Source organism: Esox lucius, chromosome 9 (genome assembly GCF_011004845.1).
Source record: "Esox lucius isolate fEsoLuc1 chromosome 9, fEsoLuc1.pri, whole genome shotgun sequence".
NCBI classification, from domain to species: domain Eukaryota; kingdom Metazoa; phylum Chordata; class Actinopteri; order Esociformes; family Esocidae; genus Esox; species Esox lucius.
In genome coordinates this window covers 2204916-2230842 of record NC_047577.1, presented here as the reverse complement: position 1 = coordinate 2230842, position 25927 = coordinate 2204916, and the positions used below count along the sequence as shown (strand labels likewise).

The 25927-nt window shown below is 45.0% G+C and overlaps 1 protein-coding gene across 1 annotated transcript in view; it reads right to left on the bottom strand.

Annotated features, from left to right (window-relative positions):
- The window catches only part of sdk1b (sidekick cell adhesion molecule 1b), a 283277-nt gene that overhangs the window by 32765 nt on the left and 224585 nt on the right, over window positions 1–25927 (bottom strand). The window contains 10 exon segments of the mRNA XM_034294030.1: window positions 1272–1422; window positions 4471–4637; window positions 4849–4970; window positions 9542–9739; window positions 11881–11979; window positions 12522–12717; window positions 14385–14500; window positions 17699–17880; window positions 20568–20602; window positions 20604–20709. Coding sequence (XP_034149921.1) covers window positions 1272–1422; window positions 4471–4637; window positions 4849–4970; window positions 9542–9739; window positions 11881–11979; window positions 12522–12717; window positions 14385–14500; window positions 17699–17880; window positions 20568–20602; window positions 20604–20709 — 1372 coding nt within the window.

The following is a 25927-nucleotide window of genomic DNA, read 5'->3' as shown; positions in this document are numbered from 1 at the left end:
AAATGAAAACTCTGCAACTTGCTCTGCAGATCCTGGTTATTTATGCGTCAGTGTCAAGCACATCTAAAAAATACTGTTACTGTTCTCTCTCTCTCTCTCACCCTCTCTCTCTCTGTCTCTCTCTCTCTCTCTGTCTGTCTCTCTCTGTCTCTCTCTCTTTCTGACTCGGTCTCTCTGTCTCTCTCTCTCTGACTCTCTCTCTCTGTCTCTCTCTCTTTCTGACTCTCTCTCTCTGTCTCTCTTTTTGTCTTTCTCTCTTTCTCTCTCTCTTTCTGTCTCAATATCTCTTAATCTCAATTTCTGTCTGTCTGTATGTCAGTGCAAAAAAAACGTGTCATAGGAAAAAAACTATCACAAATGTTTTGTTATTTTGGGTCCGCCAATCAGTGACAGGAATCAATTAATCAATTAACTACCAGCAAGAAAAGAAAAGGAAAAGCTTAGTACTTCAGAGACTTAGAGGCTGGGATCTGGAAAAAAATGCGTTGTCAATTAGCATAAATTAGCACTCAAGCTCCTCATAATGACACCCTATAATAGCATTAGCTAACCATTGTTATTGGACCATTAAAGCATTAAAGCTTAGGGGGCTATGTAGCGTAGCTTAGCGCAAGGGCTAAAACACAGGTTAAATCCCATTAGCATGCAGCTCATGTAGCGTAGCGCTCTGACAGCTTCCCCCGCTCATTCCATCTCTTAAATAGAAAGCTACTCTGTTGCCTATTTTGGTTATAAAAGATAGGGAATAGAGCAAGTGAGGAGAGAGACAGAAGGGAGAAAAAGAGAGAGGAGAAAAAGAAGGAGAGAGGGAGACAAAGCGACGGAGTGAAAAGGGTAGTATGGCAGAGTGAGAGAGTGAGACATGATGTGAGAGACACAGGGATGAGGTGAAAGCCAGAGAGTGAGACATGATGTGAGAGACACAGGGATGAGGTGAAAGCCAGAGAGTGAGATGTGATTAAATGGAGAAAGATGAATTTTGAACAGGACCAGTTAGCGTTATAGGCGAATAGTGGATCTGAAAGGTTGCATGAGCTGCGAATGGGGAATATCACAGGTTAGCATTGGAAATAACCCGAATCCTAAATTTAACCCAAAGCCTAAAATAGCATATTTTAGTGGGGGCTGGGAAAAAGTCCTCTCAACACACACACCAACCTCACACTGATCATGAATGCACTGTATATAAACAGGTACCTTGAGTGGGTCAGGTTTTCTGTGTGTGTGTGTGTGTGTGTGTGTATGAAAGAAAGAGAATATGTGTATCTTACCGCCCAGCGCAGACTAAGGCGTGTCTGCGTGGCTGTAACCAGGGTGAGGTTTTTGGGGGGTGTATCAGGGGCTGCTTGTAGAGTCTGAATCATCCTGGAGGGGGCGCTAGAAGGACTGGAGCCCACAATGTTTACTTGCCGCATACGGAACCTTAATGGATGGACACACACACACACACACATACACACACACACACATACACAAACACACACACACACACACACACACAAACACACTCATACAAAAACACACACACACACACACACACACACACACAAATACACACAAACACAAACACACACACACACACACAAACACACACACACACACAAACACACACATACAAAAACACACAAACAAAAACACACACACAAACGCACAGACACACACAGACACACAAACACACACACACACATTTGTTTGTTAAACAGCCAAATGCAAACATGCTTTTGCATACTTTTATTAGGACCATATTGAAATAAGGAGTGACTTTTCTATGTTAGTTTGTGATGAGTGAGACAGGAGGGGGGTGATGGCCAGAGGTTAGACAGCACACGCTTCAAAATGGTTTTAAAAGAACCAATTCCAAATATCATCTTCTCGGTTTTAAGAGAAAGAGAAAGGAAGAGAGAGACAAATAAATAGGGCAGGTGGAAATGGAGCTGACCTCCCTAACCTCCAGCCAAAGGTTCCCTCAGATTATACAGACCCATAAAGAATGTGAAATCAAATCTTAATAAAGTCCCCGGGCACCATACCCCAATGTGTCACCACAGCAGCAAAACGTGTGACCAGTTGCCACCAGGAAAAAATGGAGCACAAACAACATAAGCATAACCCACATTAATCTGGTTATTTTCACTTGCCATTCATACTTAATAAATCTTTGCACACTATAATAACATTCCTGTTTAAATGTATTTATCCTTTTGCAACAAATGTTTCCCATGCCATGAAGCCCCATTGAATTGAATTTAACAGAGACACAGAGAGAGGGAAACCAAGAGCGAGAGAGACACAGCAAGAAAGACAGAGCGGGAGAGAGAGCGAGAGTGAAAGACCGCAGGGTGTTGAAGATGAAAGGAGGATAAGAGAACCAGGGGAGTGCTTGGGGACAAAATAATCCTCTATAGTGTATGACACACACACATACACACACGCACGCATACACACACACAAATAGACAAACACACTCACCAATCCCATTTGAAAGACAGAAGGAAGGAAGACAAAAGGAGATACAATGAATGAGAAAGGATGAACAGAGAGAGGAGAGATAAGGGAAAGACGGAGATCTGAGGAGAGAGGATGAACAGAGAGAGGAGAGATAGGGGAAAGACGGAGATCTGAGGAGAGAGGATGAACAGAGAGAGGAGAGATAAGGGAGAGAGGGAGATCTGAGGAAAGAGGATGAACAAAAAGAGGAGAGATAGGGAGAGAGGGAGATCTGAGGAGAGAGGATGAACAGAGAGAGGAGAGATAAGGGAGAGAGGGAGATCTGAGGAAAGAGGAGGAACAGTGAGAGGAGAGATAAGGGAGAGAGGGAGATCTGAGGAAAGAGGAGGAACAGAGAGAGGAGAGATAAGGGAGAGAGGGAGATCTGAGGAAAGAGGAGGAACAGAGAGAGGAGAGATAAGGGAGAGAGGGAGATCTGAGGAGAGAGGATGAACAGAGAAAGGAGAGATGGGGAGAGAGGGAGATCTGAGACCCAGAAAGAGGAATAAAAGGGGGTTGTAATTGGATTTGTAGCTATGATATGAATAGGGTGCCGTTAATAACGCAGACTTAGAATAAAAGACGCTAAACTATTGCTGGGTGAATCTGCACAGACAAAGCCTACAATTAGGTGACCTATTATGATATAGTCTACTATGAGGTAGTCTACTATGAGGTAGTATACTATGATATAGTCTACTATGAGGTAGTCAAATATGATATAGTCTACTATAATATAGTCTACTATGAGGTAGTCTACTATGAGGTAGTCTACTATGATATTGTCTACTATGATATAGTATAGTATGAGGTAGACTACTATGAGGTAGTCTACTATGATATAGTATAGTATGAGGTAGTCTACTATGAGGTAGTCTACTATGATATAGTCTAATATGAGGTAGACTACTATGATATAGTCTACTATGATATAGTATAGTATGAGGTAGTCTACTATGATATAGTATAGTATGAGGTAGTCTACTATGATATAGTATAGTATGAGGTAGTCTACTATGATATAGTAAAGTATGAGGTAGACTACTATGAGGTAGTCTACTATGATATAGTATAGTATGAGGTAGTCTACTATGAGGTAGTCTACTATGAGGTAGACTACTATGATATAGTCTAATATGAGGTAGTCTACTATGAGGTAGTCTACTATGAGGTAGTCTACTATGATATAGTATAGAATGAGGTAGACTACTATGAGGTAGTCTACTATGATATAGTATAGTATGAGGTAGTCTACTATGAGGAAGTCTACTATGATATAGTCTAATATGAGGTAGTCTACTATGATATAGTCTAATATGAGGTAGTCTACTATGATATAGTCTACTATGAGGTAGTCTACTATGATATAGTATAGTATGAGGTAGTCTACTATGATATAGTATATTTACTATGTCTACTATGATATAGTATAGTATGAGGTAGTCTACTATGATATAGTATATTTCCTATATTTACTATGATATAGTAAAGTATGAGGTAGACTACTATGAGGTAGTCTACTATGATATAGTATAGTATGAGGTAGTCTACTATGATATAGTCTACTATGATACACACATACAGTCATACAGAGAGTGAAGGGATTTAAAAAAAGACATGGGACCTGTGTAATATCTTCAGGTTACTGTCTGACTTCTTTTACGCACTAATGAGAGATTACTATGGGGTAGTCTACTATGAGGTAGTCTACTATGATATAGTCTGCTATTAGGTAGTTTACGATGACAGACACAGAGGTCAGCAGCCTGATCGGTATATTCCAGTGTTATTTTTCCCCTGTCATTTAAACTCAAAGCTCAGTGTAATCTCTCATTAGTGCGTAAAATAAGTCAGACGGTAACCTGAAGATATTACACAGGTCCCACGTCTTTGTTGCAATCCCTTCACTCTCTGTATGACTGTATGTGTGTGTGTTTGTGTGTCTAGGTGTGTGTGTATGTGTCTGTGTGATGTATGTTGTACCTGTACTGTGTGAAGGGGAGCAGGTCTGGTATCTCCAGCATGTTCACGTCCTTCTCTCTGTTTTCTCTCTCATACAGCACCCTCCACTCCTCCTCGCTCTCTCCCTTCTTCTCTCCATTCTTCTCTCCCTCATACACATCCACTTGTCTGCCTCTCTCTCTGATCACCTTTATGGTGTTGAAAAGCAAGAGACATCTAGATTAACATTATTCATTAGGATCTAAAAAACAAACAGTTCTGGGTCAGCAGTTATTCAAACGCTCTTTGCTATTACTGGACTTTATGTAGCTAACTGTGCTATACTGTCGAATTCAAAGGTCCTAGATAAAACATTGTGCCATCGTGTTATCACAGAAGCATGTTAACGAACGCACTGACCTGTCCCTCCACGATCCATTTGGAGATGGGCGTCTTGCCGTCACTGCCAGGGAGGAACTTCAATGTGGCAGAGCGAGGGCTGATGTTGGAGATGACCAAGTTAGAGGGCGCACCAGGAAGCTCTGGGAGACAGACAGGAAATACACAACATAACGTCAGACACAGCTATTACTGCTACCACACTACTACTCTACTACTGCTACCACACTACTACTCTACTACTGCTACCACACTACTACTCTACTACTGCTAACACACTACTACTCTACTACTGCTAACACACTACTACTCTACTACTGCTACCTCACTACTACTCTACTACTGCTACCACACTACTACTCTACTACTGCTAACACACTACTACTCTACTACTGCTACCACACTACTACTCTACTACTGCTAACACACTACTACTCTACTACTGCTACCACACTACTACTCTACTACTGCTACCACACTACTACTCTACTACTGCTACCACACTACTACTCTACTACTGCTACCACAGAACTACTCTACTACTGCTACCACACTACTACTCTACTACTGCTACCACACTACTACTCAATTACTGCTACCACACTACTACTCTACTACTGCTACCACACTACTACTCAATTACTGCTACCACACTAGTACTCAATTACTGCTACCACACTAGTACTCTATTACTGCTACCACACAACTACTCAATTACTGCTACCACACTACTACTTAATTACTGCTACCACACTACTACTCAATTACTGCTACAACACTACTACTCTATTACTGTTACCACACTACTACTCAGTTACTGCTACCACACTACTACATTATTGGCATTACAACTTGTAGATCCGGTTGGCCTTGATTTTGTGTCAAGATGGATCTAAGTGTTTCACAGCACTCTCCACCACCATCATCAAAACACCATACGAGGGGCCCACTGCTGTTTGATTCCCCCAGAAACAGGACCAGGGAATGAAACATAGATCAGCCCCCCAGAAACAGGACCAGGGAATGAAACATAGATCAGCCCCCCTGAAACAGGACCAGGGAATGAAACATAGATCGGCCCCCCAGAAACAGGTCCTGGGAATGAAACACAGATCAGCCCCCTTGAAACAGGACCAGGGAATGAAACATAGATCGGCCCCCTTGAAACAGGACCAGGGAATGAAACATAGATCGGCCCCCCAGAAACAGGTCCTGGGAATGAAACACAGATCAGCCCCCTTGAAACAGGACCAGGGAATGAAACATAGATCGGCCCCCCAGAAACAGGTCCTGGGAATGAAACACAGATCAGCCCCCTTGAAACAGGACCAGGGAATGAAACACAGATCAGCCTCCCTGAAACAGGACCAGAGAATGAAACACAGATCAGCCCCCCTGAAACAGGACCAGGGAATGAAACACGTCCCCCAGCTCAGCCTCTGTTTGGTTGTAGGGGAATATGAATATGTAAATGAGTGATGACACAAGGACAGTAGCTGGCGGTAATGTACCCGGTCTGTTATGGCAGAGTGACACCAGGGGCTGTACGACAAAACAACAGCAAGGCCTCCTGACAGGAGAAACACTGCTTTAATACATCCCAAGGACAACAGCAAGGCCTCCCAGTTAGTGTAAAATACATCCTTCCTCCCCTTTTTCCAGTTTAATGAAGTACATTGTGTTTTGTCCGTGTTGTGTTGTTATGTGATGGAGCATTACGGTTTAACAGTAAAATTAACCGCCTGGAACACTGGGTTACAAATACAATGATATCAGACTCCACAAAGGTTCAACAAATACTGGGTCTTCAGTGCATTTTCCAAAACCTTTGAGTCTAAAATATATCATACACAAAAACACACACACATACACACACACACAACCGCATCTCTGGAAAAGAGCATCTGCTAAAGGGATTCAATGTAAATGTTTAAAAATTCCTGAACACTTCAGTTATAAAGTTAAAATATCATAGTAAGCTTAATTTTGGATGATTCTATCTGCCTGATAGTTGTTGGAACGAGGCAAAGTGCTTGTCAATACAAAGAAGCCAGCCACGTAACAAACACATTCAGAGTTCTGTTTCTGGACAGAGGCCGACATGAATTAAGTGATTCTGGTTCTGGACAGGCAGACCCAGGCCGACATGAATTAAGTGATTCTGGTTCTGGACAGGCAGACCCAGGTCGACATGAATTAAGTGATTCTGGTTCTGGACAGGCAGACCCAGGCCGACATGAATTAAATGATTTCCTACACTGTATCCATATTCAAAGGAGGCTTCTCCACTAGATTGGCAAGAACACTTACAGAGGGGAACACCAGAGCGATAGAGATGTCAACAACGCTGGTCGGAGATGTTACTGGTTTGGAACTAGCCAGGATGACATGTTTCCAATGTCAGCAGCCCAAAAGTAATTTAAAAAACCTGGCAGAGCCTGGACACCCAGAGTTTGGACCTCTGTGAAAAGGTCTTGGGTAAACATGTGTTCTCCCTTTTCCAAATAAACAACGTTTTGAACGGATTGTAGTCCATTTAAGAATATCTTGAGTATCTCCCTCACCAGATCTCTCTCTGTCTTTCTATTCAATTCTCTCTCTCTTTCTCTCAAATTAATCAAGTGTGTTTTATAAAGCCCTTTGACATCAGCAGTTGTCACGAAGTGCTTCTACAGACACCCAGCCTGAAACCCAAAGAACAACATCAACAATGATGTACAGTGGCCAGGAAAAACTCTGTAGTAGGGTCGGAACCGAGGAAGAAACCTAGAGAGGAACCAGACTCTGAGGGGTGGCCAGCCCTCTTCTGGCTTTACCGGGTGAAGATCATTGCATAGTCTTGGAGTACATGAACCTTTACGGCCACATCAATATTATTGCCTGTTCTGGTGGCCAGTGGGTCAATACAACAACCAATAAATACAGGGCTTCAGAACAACAACCAATAAATACAGGGCTTCAGAACAACAACCAATAAATACAGGGCTTCAGAACAACAACCAATAAATACAGGGCTTCAGAACAACAACCAATAAATACAGGGCTTCAGAACAACAACCAATAAATACAGGGCTTCAGAACAACAACCAATAAATACAGGGCTTCAGAACAACAACCAATAAATACAGGGCTTCAGAACAACAACCAATAAATACAGGGCTTCAGAACAACAACCAATAAATACAGGGCTTCAGAACAACAACCAATAAATACAGGGCTTCAGAACAACAACCAATAAATACAGGGCTTCAGAACAACAACCAATAAATACAGGGCTTCAGAACAACAACCAATAAATACAGGGATTCAGAACAACAACCAAGTGTCTCTGTTTCTCCACATCTCTGTAATAATGGTGATGATTATAATCCTCTATCTCTGTTATCCACTTGTTGTCTCTAATCTCTCTCTTCTCTCCCCTGTCTCTCTCCCTGTCTCTCCCCTGTCTCTCCCCTGTCTCTCTCTCTGTCTTTCCCCTGTCTCTCCCCTGTCTCTCCCTGTCTCTCCCTGTCTCTCCCCTGTCTCTCCCCTGTCTCTCTCCCTGTCTCTCTCCCTGTCTCTCCCCTGTCTCTCCCCGTCTCTCCCCGTCTCTCCCCTGTCTCTCCCCTGTCTCTCCCTGTCTCTCTCCTTGTCTCTCCCCTGTCTCTCTCCCTGTCTCTCCCTGTCTCTCCCCTGTCTCTCTCCCTGTCTCTCCCTGTCTCTCCCCTGTCTCTCTCCTTGTCTCTCCCCTGTCTCTCTCCCTGTCTCTCCCTGTCTCTCCCCTGTCTCTCTCCCTGTCTCTCCCTGTCTCTCCCCTGTCTCTCCCTGTCTCTCCCCTGTCTCTCCCCTGTCTCTCCCTGTCTCTCCCCTGTCTCTCCCCTGTCTCTCTCCTTGTCTCTCCCTGTCTCTCCCCTGTCTCTCTCCTTGTCTCTCCCCTGTCTCTCTCCCTGTCTCTCCCTGTCTCTCCCCTGTCTCTCTCCCTGTCTCTCCCTGTCTCTCCCCTGTCTCTCCCCTGTCTCTCCCTGTCTCTCCCCTGTCTCTCCCCTGTCTCTCCCTGTCTCTCCCCTGTCTCTCCCCTGTCTCTCTCCTTGTCTCTCCCCTGTCTCTCTCCCTGTCTCTCCCTGTCTCTCCCCTGTCTCTCCCCTGTCTCTCTCCCTGTCTCTCCCCTGTCTCTCCCCTGTCTCTCTCTCTCCCACTGACTTTGCTATTTGCAGTTAATCAGGGCTAATAATGATTGCATCTTGGCATTTGTCCAAAATCTCCCACACTCTCGCACACAGAGCCACACAAACACACACAGAAATCACTGCACGCTAAAGCATTTAAAGCTGTTCTTAATGACTGTGGCTTGGAAGTGCGGGTGCGTGTGTGTGTGTTGATTCATGACATTGCAGTAACAGCCACTTATTAGTGGCGGTAAAGACAACTGCACCTTAATAGCCCATCACTCATCTTTACTGTACACGCACACACACACTCACACACACACTCACACACGCACACACACACTCACAAGCAAGCAAGCAAGCAAGCAAGCAAGCAAGCACACACAAAGCTCTGATAGCCTCTGTTTATGATGCTGTGCAGTTTTGATTAAATGTTATGATGATGAATGAGTGTGTATAGAGTGTATGGGGTGTATTTGTGGTGTGTGTGGGGTGTGTATGTGTGTATCTGTGTGTCAGTGCTGTGTGTGTGTATTGGGTTTGTGTGGTGTGTCTGTTGTGTGTCTGACCTGGCGGTACTCCTGAGGAAATGGTGGAGATGGTGACCACGCCCCTTCCTGCCGCTGTCATAGCGGCAACCTTCAGGGTGTATGATGTCATCGAGGTCAAACCAGTGACCTTGTAGTGCAGAGTGGAGTTGGAGAGCAAACGCTCCTCACAGGACACGTTCACCTCCGACCCCGACACACACCACATTATCACATAACCTAGAGACAGAGACACAGAGGAGGTTAGAAGGAGACCGGGGAGAGGGGGAGAGAAGGAGACAGGGGAGATGGGGGAGAGGGGGAGAGAGGGAGATGGGGAAAGGAGGAGAGAGGGGAGAGGGGGAGAGAAGGAGACAGGGGAGAGGGGGAGAGAGGGAGACAGGGGAAACGGGGGAGAGGGGGAGAGAAGGAGACAGGGGAGACGGGGGAGAGGGGGAGAGAGGGAGATGGGGAAAGGAGGAGAGAGGGGAGAGGGGGAGAGAAGGAGACAGGGGAGAGGGGCAGAGAGGGAGACGGGGGAGAGAAGGAGACAGGGAATGGGGGAAGAGAGGGAGATGGGGAGAGAGGCAGACGGGAGAGTGGGAGAGAAAGAGACAGGGGGATTTAGGTGTTACGGTTAGGATTTGGGTTATGGTTAGGATTTGGGTTAAGATTAGGATTTGGATTACGGTTAGGATTTGGGTTACGGTTAGGATTTGGGTTACGGTTAGGATTTGGGTTATGGTTAGGATTTGGGTTATGGTTAGGATTTGGGTTATGGTTAGGATTAGGGTAAGGTCAGGATTAGAGTCAGGATATGGGTTATGGTTAGAAAGGATAAAATGTAATGGAAATCAATTGTTATCCCTAGAAAGTAAAACAAGCGTGTATCCTTTTTACTTTGGTGTATCCAAAACAACTTCAGGAGGAATAGCTGTTCTGTCTTCTAGGTGACCTTAATTAATGTCTGCTGTGTAAATGGTCTCCGTGTTTGGTGTGTGTTTTAGTGAGTGTGTTCTGTCTGTGTGTGTGTTGTGTGTTTTTCCAACCTTGACTAAATCTGTGCTGTCTCCTGTGGGGCAAGTGTCTGATAAATGGTGATTGTCGAGTAGTACACACACACAGACAAGACACACTGTTGTAGTTGTGTGTATATGTGTATTAGTAGTTAATGTGAAATAAAAGGAAGCAGAAATTAGCTTATAAAGAAGCCCCTACCCAGCTACACTGATACATTAAGACAGGACTTAAAGCTAAGGAGTTCAGAACTCTATATCAGAGTTCTAGTGTTGTAGCTCTATATCAGAGTTCTAGTGTTGTGGCTCTAAAGCAGAGTTCTAGTGTTGTGGCTCTATATCAGAGTTCTAGTGTTGTGGCTCTATATCAGAGTTCTAGTGTTGTAGCTCTATATCAGAGTTCTAGTGTTGTGGCTCTAAAGCAGAGTTCTAGTGTTGTGGCTCTAAAGCAGAGTTCCATTGTTGTGGCTCTATATCAGAGTTCTAGTGTTGTGGCTCTAAAGCAGAGTTCTAGTGTTGTGGCTCTATATCAGAGTTCTAGTGTTGTGGCTCTAAAGCAGAGTTCTAGTGTTGTGGCTCTAAAGAAGAGTTCTAGTGTTGTAGCTCTAAAGCAGAGTTCTAGTGTTGTGGCTCTATATCAGAGTTCTAGTGTAGTGGCTCTATATCAGAGTTCTAGTGTAGTGGCTCTAAAGCAGAGTTCTAGTGTTGTAGCTCTATATCAGAGTTCTAGTGTTGTAGCTCTATATCAGAGTTCTAGTGTTGTGGCTCTAAAGCAGAGTTCCATTGTTGTGGCTCTATATCAGAGTTCTAGTGTTGTGGCTCTAAAGCAGAGTTCTAGTGTTGTGGCTCTATATCAGAGTTCTAGTGTTGTGGCTCTAAAGCAGAGTTCTAGTGTTGTGGCTCTAAAGAAGAGTTCTAGTGTTGTAGCTCTAAAGCAGAGTTCTAGTGTTGTGGCTCTATATCAGAGTTCTAGTGTAGTGGCTCTATATCAGAGTTCTAGTGTAGTGGCTCTAAAGCAGAGTTCTAGTGTTGTAGCTCTATATCAGAGTTCTAGTGTTGTAGCTCTATATCAGAGTTCTAGTGTTGTGGCTCTAAAGCAGAGTTCTAGTGTTGTGGCTCTAAAGCAGAGTTCCAGTGTTGTGGCTCTATATCAGAGTTCTAGTGTTGTGGCTCTAAATCAGAGTTCTAGTGTTGTGGCTCTAAAGCAGAGTTCTAGTGTTGTTGCTCTATATCAGAGTTCTAGTGTTGTGGCTCTAAATCAGAGTTCTAGTGTTGTGGCTCTAAAGCAGAGTTCTAGTGTTGTAGCTCTAAAGCAGAGTTTTTGTGTTCTAGTTCTAGACCTGGTTCCCCAGGGTTCCATCTAACCTGTGATGATGCCGTTCCTGTCGTTAGGCTCCGCCCAGCTGACTCTAAGAGACGTGTCCAGGATCTCAGTGAAGCTCAGGTGTCCCACCGGACCAGGTTCTGGAACACAAACACACACATGGTATTTACAATCACAGCAACCTATTATTTGCGTCAGTGCTACTCAGTGTCACACACAAACACATACACAAATCAACAAATAAACACACACACCCTCACAAACTATCACATACACAAATCAACAAACACACACACACATGCTGTCATTTGTCATTCTACCCACACCTATATTGCCCTCTTCCCACACAGCCATTAAACCATCCATCTGAAACATATTCAATAACACACACACACTCTCTCACGCAAGAATGCACAGAATGCTACCATCAAACAACAATTACACCCACTGTTAGCTCAGCAGCATGCCCTACACCCAATCAATTCTCTGTGTATGTTAGCTGTGTGTTTACATCCATGTGAGTGTGTGTTACATGTGTGTGTCTAATACAAGTCCCCATACATCCCACTGGATAATAGTAGAGATGTAATACCGATTTCTGGTCTGTTTGTCTAAAGGCTATAGGTGTGTGTGTGTCTGAGTGTGAGTGTGTGTGTCTGAGTGTGTCTGCGTGTGTCCATACCATCTTCATGTGTCTGAACCAGTGTTGGGGAGCTCTTGGGTCCATCGCCAGGTGTTGTGAAGCAGAGGGCGGAGCCAAAATACCAGGTGAACTTCCTGAGTCCAACAATGAATCCGCCGAGGCGGGCGCCGGGGTAGTCAGGGGTGATTGTCACCACGGTTACATCCCCAGGCGAATGTTCCGGCCAGACTAGCAACTGGGGGAGGAACATTCCGGTAATTTATCTCAGAACCACTTCCAATGTAATCTGGGCTAATCACCCACTGAATGATTCAAAACATGGCAGACAATTTTCCTGCCCTTTAAATCTGTATAGTTTCCTGGTGTGTGTGTGTGTGTGCTGATGTCTCCTGTCATGTCAGTGGGAATGTGTCTCTGTGTTAGTTGATGTCAATGGGAATGTGTGTGTGTGTGTGTGTGTGTATGTTAGTTGATGTCAGTGGGAATGTGTGTTTGTGTGTGTGTGTGTGTGTGTGTGTATGTTAGCTGATGTCAGTGGGAATGTGTGTGTGTGTGTGTGTGTGTATGTTAGCTGATATCAGTGGGAATGTGTGTGTGTGTGTGTGTATGTTAGCTGATGTCAGTGGGAATGTGTGTGTGTGTATATGTTAGCTGATGTCAGTGGGAATGTGTGTTTGTGTGTGTGTGTGTATGTTAGTTGATGTCAGTGGGAATGTGTGTGTGTGTGTGTGTGTGTGTGTATGTAAGCTGATGTCAGTTGGAATGTGTGTGTGTATGTTAGTTGATGTCAGTGGGAATGTGTGTGTGTGTGTGTTTGTATGTTAGCTGATGTAAGTGGGAATGTGTGTGTGTGTATGTTAGCTGATGTCAGTTGGAATGTGTGTGTGTGTGTGTGTGTATGTTAGTTGATGTCAGTGGGAATGTGTGTGTTTGTCTCCGCCCTGCTAGACAAGATAACACTCTCAACAGTATCTCCAATCACCAAACAAGACACACCACCAATATCGCGTAATACACACACAGAGATTACACAAAAACCTAGGCATACAATAAGAAACAGGCAATATAAGAGACAGGCAGAACAGTGCAGGCAGGAAGAGACAGGCAGTAAGAGGCAGGCTGTAAGAGACTGGGTGTAAGAGGCAGGCAGTCAGAGAAAGGTAGAACGGTGCAGGCAGTAAGAGGCAGGTAGTAAGAGACTGGCAATAAGAGGCATGTAGTAAGAGAAAGGCAATAAGAGACAGGCAGTAAGGGGCAGGCAATAAGGGACAGGCAATAAGGGACAGGCAGTAAGGGACAGGCAGTACGGGCCAGGCTGTAATAGTAGTGCATTATCATGTAAATCAGGTGTGACTCAGACAAAGAACAGAGAAACATCAAACGCTGAGATACAGACCTGCTGAACTACCACCCTCTCCCCTATCTCACCCTACCTCCCCCATTCTCCTCCACTCCTCCATTTCTGCCTGAGTACAATCGTGTCTTTTGTGTCTCCCTCTTCACCTCGCCTGTCCTTCTCTCAGCCCCCTCTCTCTCTTGGTTCCTCACTCAGGCTCGTTTAACACTGTGTTGACCCCATCATTCCGTCCCACCACAGGTTTCCAAGGTTACGCGGTTTTGGCCATGCCAACGGATGTCGGGGGTAAATGAGAGTGAAGCCTCTGGGCCAATACATTTAAGCTAGGGTTAACTACGCTGTGTGAGAGCACTGAACCGACTCACAGAAACACGTGCGTGCACACACACACACACACACACACACACACACACCATGCTTGTTTGACTACACTTTTCAGGACAAAATGTATTCACATTAAAAATATTATCTCCCAGTCCTAGGGTGGTCCAGCACCTGGAGCCAGTTATAATGGGTGGAGATACGGCACACTCATGTCTGCCCACCTTGTACCCCTGGTTGATGCCATTGATGAACTGCTGTGGTGGGGGGTTCCAGGTGAATCTGAGGGCGGAGGAGTTGACTGCTGTCACCTCCACGTTCTGCGGAGGAGCTGTGGGGACTGGAGACACATGGAGAGACAGCAACAGGATGTGTCACTCACAGGAGTTGGGGGAGCTAACAGGAGTAGGCAAGATCCCATTCCCTTGAAAAACCCCAGTAAACACTAGATTCTATCCCCCTGAAGAACCCCAGTAAACACTAGATTCTATCCCCCTGAAGAACCCCAGTAAACACTAGATTCTATCCCCCTGAAGAACCCCAGTAAACACTAGATTCTATCCCCCTGAAGAACCCCAGTAAACACTAGATTATATCCCCCTGAAGAACCCCAGTAAACACTAGATTATATCCCCCTGAAGAACCCCAGTAGACACTAGATTCTATCCTGGGTGTGTAGTGGGTGTGTAGTGAGTATGTAGTGGGTGTGTAGTGGGTGTGTAGTGAGGGTGTAGTGTGTGTGGAGTGAGTGTAAGTGGGTGTGTCGTGGGTGTGTAGTGGATGTGTCATGAGTGTGTAATAAGTGTGTAGTGGGTGTGTAGTGGGTGTGTAGTGAGTGTGTAGTGTGTGTGTCATGGGTGTGTAGTGAGTGTGTAGTGAGTGTTTAGCTAGTGTGTTCTACAACTAAAAGCAAACTAATAAGTTATTACGTTTCCTCTGACAGGTTGTCGTAGTGCAGTACGTTTCCTCTGACAGGTTGTCGTAGTGCAGTACGTTTCCTCTGACAGGTTGTCGTAGTGCAGTACGTTTCCTCTGACAGGTTGTCGTAGTGCAGTACGTTTCCTCTGACAGGTTGTCGTAGTGCAGTACGTTTCCTCTGACAGGTTGTCGTAGTGCAGTACGTTTCCTCTGACAGGTTGTCGTAGTGCAGTACGTTTCCTCTGACAGGTTGTCGTAGTGCAGTACGTTTCCTCTGACAGGTTGTCGTAGTGCAGTACGTTTCCTCTGACAGGTTGTCGTAGTGCAGTACGTTTCCTCTGACAGGTTGTCGTAGTGCAGTACGTTTCCTCTGACAGGTTGTCGTAGTGCAGTACGTTTCCTCTGACAGGTTGTCGTAGTGCAGTACGTTTCCTCTGACAGGTTGTCGTAGTGCAGTACGTTTCCTCTGACAGGTTATGCCAGAAGTAGTCATTGCACGTCTCACAAGACCCATGCGTCTCTCTTTGTGAACTTGACTGGAAGCTTGCAGCAATAATCTAAATGTGTTATGTCTTCCTGTAAAGTGCTTTATTAGCACCAGGGACTAGTAGAGTGGTAAAAGCTGTTATTAATGCCTCTTCAGCATCTTCACTATTTTCTTTTAATTCAATATTTTAAATGGTTGAAGTTATTACAGACTGTTCTATTTGCACTTCCAGCACCTACAATGCAGCAGTTCTTACCAAAGAGGGTTGAATTCAGCAGGAAAATTCACTCAATAACAGAGGGAAATTGATTTTCCACAAACAGATTTAAATTTGCCATTACCTGATTTTCCATATCAAGTGAGTTAAAATTGATTTTCAGATTAATTAAATGGCTTGATGGTGCATGTTAATGCCCAGACTCATACCAATCTATTTAACTTAATATAATGAGAATCCAGTTTTGACTAGGATCCCTCCAAGCTCCGTTCTATGATAGATATGGCAGTTCCCTGATAGATATGACCGTTCTATGATAGATATGACCATTCCCTGACATATATAACCGTCTATGATAGATGACCGTGCTCTGATAGATATTACCGTTTTATGATAGATAGGACCGTTCTATGATAGATATGACCGTTCCCTGATAGATATGACCGTTCTATAATAGATATGACCGTTCAATGATAGATATGTCCGTTTTATGATAGATATGACCGTTCAATGATAGATATGACCGTTCTATGATAGATATGACCGTTCTGTGATAGATATGACCGTTCAATGATAGATATGACCGTTCTATGATAGATATGACCGTTCTGTGATAGATATGACCGTTCAATGATAGATATGACCGTTTTATGATAGATATGACCGTTCAATGATAGATATGGCCGTTTTATGATAGATATGGCCGTTCTGTGATAGATATGGCTGTTCCCTGATGCTATTTATTTTACTAATGTGTCAGCTTGAGAAATAATATTAACTACCACTAATCCCCTCATCTCTGTCAGGAAGTAGGATGACACGCTGTGAGCTGATGCAGGTCAAAACCCTTACCATTTATCAAGCCCATCTAGTCCTGGTTTACGACATTCACTACAAAATTGTCCCGGTTTTCACCACAAAACAAATACTGTAATGGTTGGAGCCAAACAAACAACTGTGTAGAAGTGCGTAGCAAATCAACAAATCTCATCAAAGCTTACTCCTACCTCCCTGTAGGGTGTAGTGTTTAGTGTATAGGGTGTAGTGTTTACTCCTACCTCTCTGTAGGGTGTAGTGTATAGGGTGTAGTGTTTACTCCTACCTCCCTGTAGGGTGTAGTGTTTAGTGTATAGGGTGTAGTGTTTACTCCTACCTCCCTGTAGGGTGTAGTGTTTAGTGTATAGGGTGTAGTGTTTACTCCTACCTCCCTGTAGGGTGTAGTGTATAGGGTGTAGTGTTTACTCCTACCTCCCTGTAGGGTGTAGTGTTTAGTGTATAGGGTGTAGTGTTTACTCCTACCTCCCTGTAGGGTGTAGTGTTTAGTGTATAGGGTGTAGTGTTTACTCCTACCTCCCTGTAGGGTGTAGTGTATAGGGTGTAGTGTTTACTCCTACCTCCCTGTAGGGTGTAGTGTTTAGTGTATAGGGTGTAGTGTTTACTCCTACCTCCCTGTAGGGTGTAGTGTTTAGTGTATAGGGTGTAGTGTTTACTCCTACCTCCCTGTACGGTGTAGTGTTTAGTGTATAGGGTGTAGTGTTTACTCCTACCTCCCTGTAGGGTGTAGTGTTTAGTGTATAAGGTTTAGTGTTTACTCCTACCTCCCTGTAGGGTGTAGTATTTAGTGTATAGGGTGTAGTGTTTAGTGTATAGGGTGTAGTGTTTACTCCTACCTCCCTGTAGGGTGTAGTGTTTAGTGTATAGGGTGTAGTGTTTACTCCTACCTCTCTGTAGGGTGTAGTGTTTAGTGAATATGATGTAGTGTTTACTCCTACCTCCCTGTAGGGTGTAGTATTTAGTGTATAGGGTGTAGTGTTTAGTGTATAGGGTGTAGTGTTTACTCCTACCTCCCTGTAGGGTGTAGTATTTAGTGTATAGGGTGTAGTGTTTAGTGTATAGGGTGTAGTGTTTACTCCTACCTCCCTGTAGGGTGTATTCATTGACAGCGGTGCTGTACTCTCCCAGGCCAGCAGCAGTGTAAGCAGCCAGCTGTATCTGGTATTGGGTCCAGATGATGAGGTCCGACAGCAGACAGTAGTTGGTCTCTGGGCTAGTGATGTTCTTCTCCTGGTAGTCCCCGGGAAGACCCGCAAGACGGTACCTGGATGCACACACACACACACACACACACACACACACACACACACACACACACACACACACACACACACACACACACACACACACACACACACACACACACACACACACACACACACACACACACACACACACACACACACACACACACACACACACACACACGCGTGTTAGAAACATAAACTGATAAATGAAGACATCATTAGACTTGACTGGCATGGGAATACAGTGGATAAAACAAGTCTACACACCCCTGTTAAAATGCCAGGTTCTTGTGATGTAAAAGAATGAGACAAAGATAAATCATGTCAGAACTTTTTCCATCTTTAATGTGACCTATAACATGAACAATTCAAATGAAAAACAAACTGAAATCTTTGAGGGGGAATAATAGAAAACTCACAATAACCTGCTTACACAAGTGTGCACAACCTTAAACTAATACTTTGTTGAAGCACCTTCTGATTTTATTACAGCACTCAGTCTTTTTGGGTAGGAGTCTATTAGCATGGCACATCTTGACGCTCCAAATCTGTCAGTTTGCGAGGACATCTCCTGTGCACAGCCCTCTTCAGATCACCCAACAGATGTTCAATTGGATTCAGGTCTTAGCTCTGGCTAGGCCATTCCAAAAGTCTTCTTCTGGTGAAGCCATGCTTCTGTGGATTTGGATGTGTGCTTTGGGTCATTGTCCTGCTGAAAGGTGAACTTCATCTTCAGCTTTCTAACGGACGCCTGAAGGTTTAGTGCCAAAATTGCCTGGTATATGGAACTGTTCATAATTACCTCCACCCTGACAAAGGCCCAGGTTACAGCTGAAGAAAAACAGCCCCAAAGCATGATGCTGCCACCACCACGCTTCACTGTGGGTATGGTGTTCTTTGGGTGATGAGCAGTGTTGTTTTTGCGCCAGACATACTTTTTGGAATTATGGCCAAAAGGTTCAACCTTGGTTTCATCAGACCATAACACATTTTCCCACATGCTTTTGTGGGACTTGATGTTTGTTTTTGCAAACTTCAGAAAGGCTTGGATGTTTTTCTTCCGTCTTCCCACCCTACCCCATAGTCCATTCATATGAAGAATACGGGAGATTGTTGTCACATTTAGCACACAGCCAGTACTTGCCCGAAATTCCTGCATTTCCATTAATGTTGCTGTAGGGCTCTTGGAAGCCTCCCTGACCAGTTTTCTTCTTGTCTTTTCATCAATTTTGGAGGGATGTCCAGTTCTTGTTAATGTCTCTGTGGTGCCATATTTTCTCCACTTGATGATGACTGTTTTCACTGTGTTCCATGGTATATCTAATGCTTTGGAAATTCTTTTGTACCCTTCTCCTGACTGATATCTATCAACAATGAGATCCCTCTGATGCTTTGGAAGCTCTCTGCGGACCATGGCTTTTGCTCTGAGATGCAACTAAGAAAATGTCAGGAAAATCCTACTTTATTTGTGATTAATCAGAGTCACTTTAAATGATGGCAGGTGTGTAATGACTTCTATTTAGGGTTAGGGTTAGGTTATCTCGCGGTTGTCTCAATGTCCCCTACATGTCAGGAGGTTTTGTCAATGTGTCCTTGAATGTCAGAAGGTTGTGTCAATATTACCTTGAATGTCAGGAAGTTATATTAAAGTCCCTTGAACGTCAGGATGTTGTATCAAAGTCCCCTGAACATCATGCAGGTGTCTTGTTAGCAGGTTTCTATATAAATTGGCTGGTCTTAGAACAGAGGAACTTCAAGACAACAGTACATTAACATCAGGGATCAATTCCAATACCTCCATTATTCTCTTACTTTATCTCCCTCCTTCTCTCTCTACCTCCCTCCATCCCACTCTCCCCCTCCTCACCTCTCTCCTCCATCCCCCTCTTTACACCAATCTCACTCTCCTCCATCTCTTCCTCCCACATCTCCTCTCTCCTCCATCCACCTCTCTTTCCCTCTCTCTCACACTCCCCTATCTCTTTCCCTCCCTCCCTCACTCTCCTCTCTTTCTCCATATCTCTCTCAATCCATCTCTCTCAGCTCAACTAGAGGGGTACAGCCACATTTACACTGTGGATCAATTCCAGGTTTCCATTATTGACTCGTCAACTTCAAAGGACCTTTCCCAGGCTAGGTCACCATAGCTAATAGCTCAGAGTCCAGACTCTGGGACAACATTTATTTTGTAGCAACCCTGGTTTATAAGAATGGATAACAATTCAGCCAGTTGAGCGTGCAATTGTGGCAGAGTCGATAGCGCTCCGGGCTTTGTGCCAGAAGGTTGAGGGTTCGAGTGAAACTCCCTGCCAGTTTCAATATAACGTACTCTGGGTCACCATAGCTAATGGCTCGGCATCTGGGCTCTGGGACATAACCATATACAGAATATAAATCATGCACAGGCTGGTCAGCCCACACTGGATAGTTGTAGCACTAAGATGCACTTTCATAAACAGACATGATTTTGAGGAGAGGCAGGGAGAGATAAGTCACTGGTCTACTCTATTGTACTGTACTCTTTTCTAACGTTAATATATTCTAAACATATCCTCGGACCAAACCCTCCTACCTGAGAACATATCCTCGGACCACATCCTCCTACCTGAGAACATATCCTTGGACCACATCCTCATACCTGAGAACATATCCTCGGACCAAACCCTCCTACCTGAGAACATATCCTTGGACCACATCCTCATACCTGAGAACATATCCTCGGAGCAGACCATTGAGCTGTGGTTCTGGGGGGGGGCTGCCACTGCACCATGATGGACTGATTGGTGCGCCCCGATGCCACGATGTTCTTAGGAGGTGCACTGGGAGCCTCCTCTCTTAGCATCAACCTGGGAGGTCACAACAACATGATTAGTGGTTGCGGCGTGGCAGCCACACATGACAGTTTAGCAGATTTAGCAGATGTGTTTGTGCTCACCAGTTTTATTCACTGTGCTTGTTACGCATGCAGGTGCTCTGTATGTGCATTTCTGTTTTTCCCCTGCTGCCGTTTCCCCAGGTATACTTATGTTCCTGATTGTGCTCGTTGGGGATTCCCACCTGGCAGTCATGAGTGCATCACCTGACTGCTGAGGTGGACCAATCAGTGGACACCCCTCCTAATTGCACCACCTGTTCCTTTTTCCATTAACCAATCCCATCACACATCCCTGGTTTAAAAACCCAGTCAGTTGGTTCTCCCAGAGAGACTCTTTTTCTTTACCCCACATGGACATAGACACTCTTGAGATACATACCCTTTTTGAAAGACAGACACTTCGTTCATTCATACATCACTTAGTTTAGTATATACATCTCACTTTGTCCTGTTTCATGTGAGTATGTATTGCTGTGGTGTTTTGTTTGGTGTTGTCTAGTCAATTGTTTGCTGTTTAGTCCTTGTTCAACCTGTGTTTTTGTTTGTCCCTGGGTCCCTGGGGAATGTTTTTTTTAGCAAGTCGCCCTTGGGCATGCACAACCCGTAGGAAAACCTGGTCTAAAACACTAATTAGAACTGAGTGGACCACTCTGTATTTCTGTATTGGTTAGTAGTCAGCTAAGCGGTTCATTTATAAATAGCTTCTATATGGAGTAGAGTGTCTGGAATAGGGAGGCGGTTTTGTACGTTGTGGCAAAATTGACAATGAGGGTACATTGTTTTGGGGGTATTTTCTAAAAATGTGCCATTATTTTTTCAGGAAAGCTACATAGGGGTCCCACAACTCTTCTTCCAAATAAAAAAATTATCTAAACAAAACTCAAAACAACTGCCTATGTTAACTTTGCACACATAGAATGTAGTACTTGGGGAGAAGGTCCAGAACCACAGAGCTCATTGTTCTATCAACTTCACTGACTGGATGGACATCCAGGGGAGAAGGTCCAGAACCACAGAGCTCATTGTTCTATCAACTTCACTGACTGGACATCCAGGGGAGAAGGTCCAGAACCACAGAGCTCATTGTTCTATCAACTTCACTGACTGGATGGACATCCTGCTGTCCCAAATCACACCCTGTTCAGTGAGTAAAGCCCTGCTCTATTTAGGGACTAGGGTACCATTTGTCTAATTAGATGAAACAACACTCTCTCCCTCTCTCTTTCCCTCCCTCCCCCACTACGTCCTGTTCCTCCCTTCCTCCCCCACTACGTCCTGTTCCTCCCTTCCTCCCCCACTACGTCCTGTTCCTCCCTTCCTCCCCCACTACGTCCTGTTCCTCCCTTCCTCCCCCACTACGTCCTGTTCCTCCCTCCCTCCCCCACTACTTCCTGTTCCTCCCTCCCTCCCCCACTACTTCCTGTTCCTCCCTCCCTCCCCCACTATGTCCTGTTCCTCCCTTCCTCCCCCACTACGTCCTGTTCCTCCCTTCCTCCCCCACTACGTCCTGTTCCTCCCTTCCTCCCCCACTACGTCCTGTTCCTCCCTTCCTCCCCCACTACTTCCTGTTCCTCCCTTCCTCCCCCACTACGTCCTGTTCCTCCCTCCCGGTACATTAGTCGTGTTAATGGACAGCTAGTATTCCTAGTGTTTATCAGATCCTGTGCAGTCTAACATCACTAGCTGTACATCCTTATCATTTATCCTCTACCAAACATCCTCCCTCCCCCTCTCCCCCTCAACTCCTCCCTTCATCCCTCCCTTTCATCTCCTTCCTTCATCCCTCCCCTTCATCTCCTTCATTCATCCCTCCCCTTCAACTCCTCCCTTCCTCTTTCCCCTTCAACTCCTCCCTTCCTCTTTCCCCTTCAACTCCTCCCTCCATCCCTCCCCTTCATCTCCTTCCTCCCTCTCTCCCCTTCAACTCCTCCCTCCCCCTCTCCCCTTCAACTCCTCCCTTCATTCCTCCCCTTCATCTCCTTCCTCCATCCCTCCCCTTCATCTCCTTCCTCCCTCTCTCCCTTTCAACTCCTCCGCCTCTTCCCTTCTTCTCCTCCCTCCATCTCTCCCTTTCTCCTCCCTTTTTTCTGCTTGGTAATTAAGGTCCATCAGCCTCCTGTCATTTTAAAAGTAAATATCTAAAAGCACACACACACACACACACACACACACACACACACACACACACACACACACACACACAGACACGCTCTAGTTGTCAATTTTGTTAAGCAGCTCTAGTCCTAATCACAACCATATTGCGCACACACCCACACACATACACACACACACACACACACACACACACACACACACATAAATCCCATTTGGATTTAGGACAGTGTGGTTCTTCTGATGACCCTTTTGCTTTTCTGGATTACATTTACCCACCCCTACTACTCACACCCTCACTGCCTTTCTCTCTCTCTCTCTCTCTTTCTCTCTCTCTCTTTCAAGCCCCTTTCCTCCCTCTCTTAATCTGTCACTCTGCTCTATCCGGTATTCTCTCTCTTCCCCATTTCCAAAATCTCCCCGTCGCCCCCTCTCCTTCACACCACCCCCCTCTTCAGGCAGTTAAACCAGTCTCCATAAGCATTTAAAATATTAGCCGTAGCGTGATCATTTGTGTGTGTTTAAGTGTGTGTTTGTTAGAACGGAGTGTTTGTTTGTATGTTTGTTAGAGCTGTGTGTGTGTGTGTGTGCGCGTGCTAGAGAGGGGTATATGTGTGTGGGCTAGAGAAGAGTGCGTGTGTTAGAGAGGGGTGTGTGTGTGTGTGCGCGCGTGTGTGTTAGAGAGGGGTGTGTGTGTGTGTGTGTGGGCTAGAGAGGGGTGTGTGTGTTAGAGAGGGGTGTGTGTGTTAGAGAGGGGTGTGTTTGAGTTAGAGGATTGTGATTTAGAGAGGGGTGTGTTAGAGGGGTGTGTGAGTTAAAGAGGGGTGTGTTAGAGGAGTGTGTGTCAGTTAGAGAGGGGTGTGATTTAGAGAGGGGTGTGTGTGTTAGAGAGGGGTGTGTGTGTTAGAGAGGGGTGTGTGTGTTAGAGAGGGGTGTGTGTGTTAGAGAGGGGTGTGTGTGTTAGAGAGGGGTGTGTGTGAGTTAGAGGGGTGTGTGTGAGTTAGAGGAGTGTGTGAGTTAGAGGGGTGTGTGTGTGTTAGAGAGGAGTGTGTTAGAGAGGGGTGTGTGAGGGTGGTCAGAAATGCGTTGCTATTTATCGCAGGGTAGTAGATATATAGCAGGGTGCTTCTTCAGTATTACAAACACACACACAAATATACACATAGATGCACACCTACGCACTCCTGCACACGCATGCACTGTACTATTTTTTTTATGTCCAGTAAAATTACATGAGTTCAAAACTCCCTGTAACCCCAAAACACAAATTCAAAATACTTGGTCAGTCAACTGTCCTAACTTCCTACCCATTTTTACCATTATACTACATTTAAAAATGACATACACACACAGAAATGTGCTAAAGACATTCACATCACCAGATACCTGAGGACATTCACATCACCAGAGACCTGAAGACATTCACATCACCAGAGACCTGAAGACATTCACATCACCAGAGACCTGAAGACATTCACATCACCAAAGACCTGAGGACATTCACATCACCAAAGACCTGAAGACATTCACATCACCAAAGACCTGAGGACATTCACATCACCAGAGACCTGAAGACATTCACATCGCCAGAGACCTGAGGACATTCACATCACCAGAGACCTGAAGACATTCACATCACCAGAGACCTGAAGACATTCACATCACCAAAGACCTGAAGACATTCACATCACCAGAGACCTGAAGACATTCACATCACCAAAGACCTGAAGACATTCACATCACCAGAGACCTGAAGACATTCACATTCACATCACCAGAGACCTGAAGACATTCACATCACCAGAGACCTGAAGACATTCACATCACCAGAGACCTGAAGACATTCACATCACCAGAGACCTGAGGACATTCACATCACCAGAGACCTGAAGACATTCACATCACCAGAGACCTGAAGACATTCACATCACCAAAGACCTGAAGACATTCACATCACCAGAGACCTGAAGACATTCACATCACCAAAGACCTGAAGACATTCACATCACCAGAGACCTGAAGACATTCACATTCACATCACCAGAGACCTGAAGACATTCACATCACCAGAGACCTGAAGACATTCACATCACCAGAGACCTGAAGACATTCACATCACCAGAGACCAAAGACCTGAAGACATTCACATCACCAGAGACCAAAGACCTGAGGACATTCACATCACCAGAGACCAAAGACCTGAGGACATTCACATCACCAGAGACCTGAGGACATTCACATCACCAGAGACCTGAAGACATTCACATCACCAAAGACCTGAAGACATTCACATCACCAGAGACCTGAAGACATTCACATCACCAGAGACCTGAAGACATTCACATCACCAGAGACCTGAAGACATTCACATCACCAGAGACCTGAAGACATTCACATCACCAGGGACCTGAAGACATTCACATCACCAAAGACCTGAGGACATTCACATCACCAGAGACCTGAAGACATTCACATCACCAGAGACCTGAAGACATTCACATCACCAGAGACCTGAAGACATTCACATCACCAGAGACCTGAAGACATTCACATCACCAGGGACCTGAAGACATTCACATCACCAGAGACCTGAAGACATTCACATCACCAGAGACCTGAAGACATTCACATCACCAGAGACCTGAAGACATTCACATCACCAGAGACCTGAAGACATTCACTTAAGTCTGAAGATACATTTCTGAAACCTCTCTGTTTCTCTCAATCATATTCTACTTAGACAACAATGTATCTCTCTCTCTCTCTCTCTCCCTCTGTGTGTCTGTGTGTGTCTGTGTGTGTCTGTGTGTGTCTGTGTGTGTGTGTCTGTGTGTGTGTGTGTGTGTGTGTGTGTGACCTTGGTCTTCGGAGGCTGGAAGTGCAGAAGCTAAAGCCAGATGCTACCTCGTTACCGATGGCAACACCAGTTAGGGGGAAACGAGCGTTCAACAACATTAGGCACATAAAGAATGACTAGAGACAGTTGAGTGTGTGTGTCTATGTTAGTGTGTTTGTGTGTCTATGTTAGTGTGTGTGTGTGTGTGTGTGTCTATGTTAGTGTGTGGATCAGAATGTAC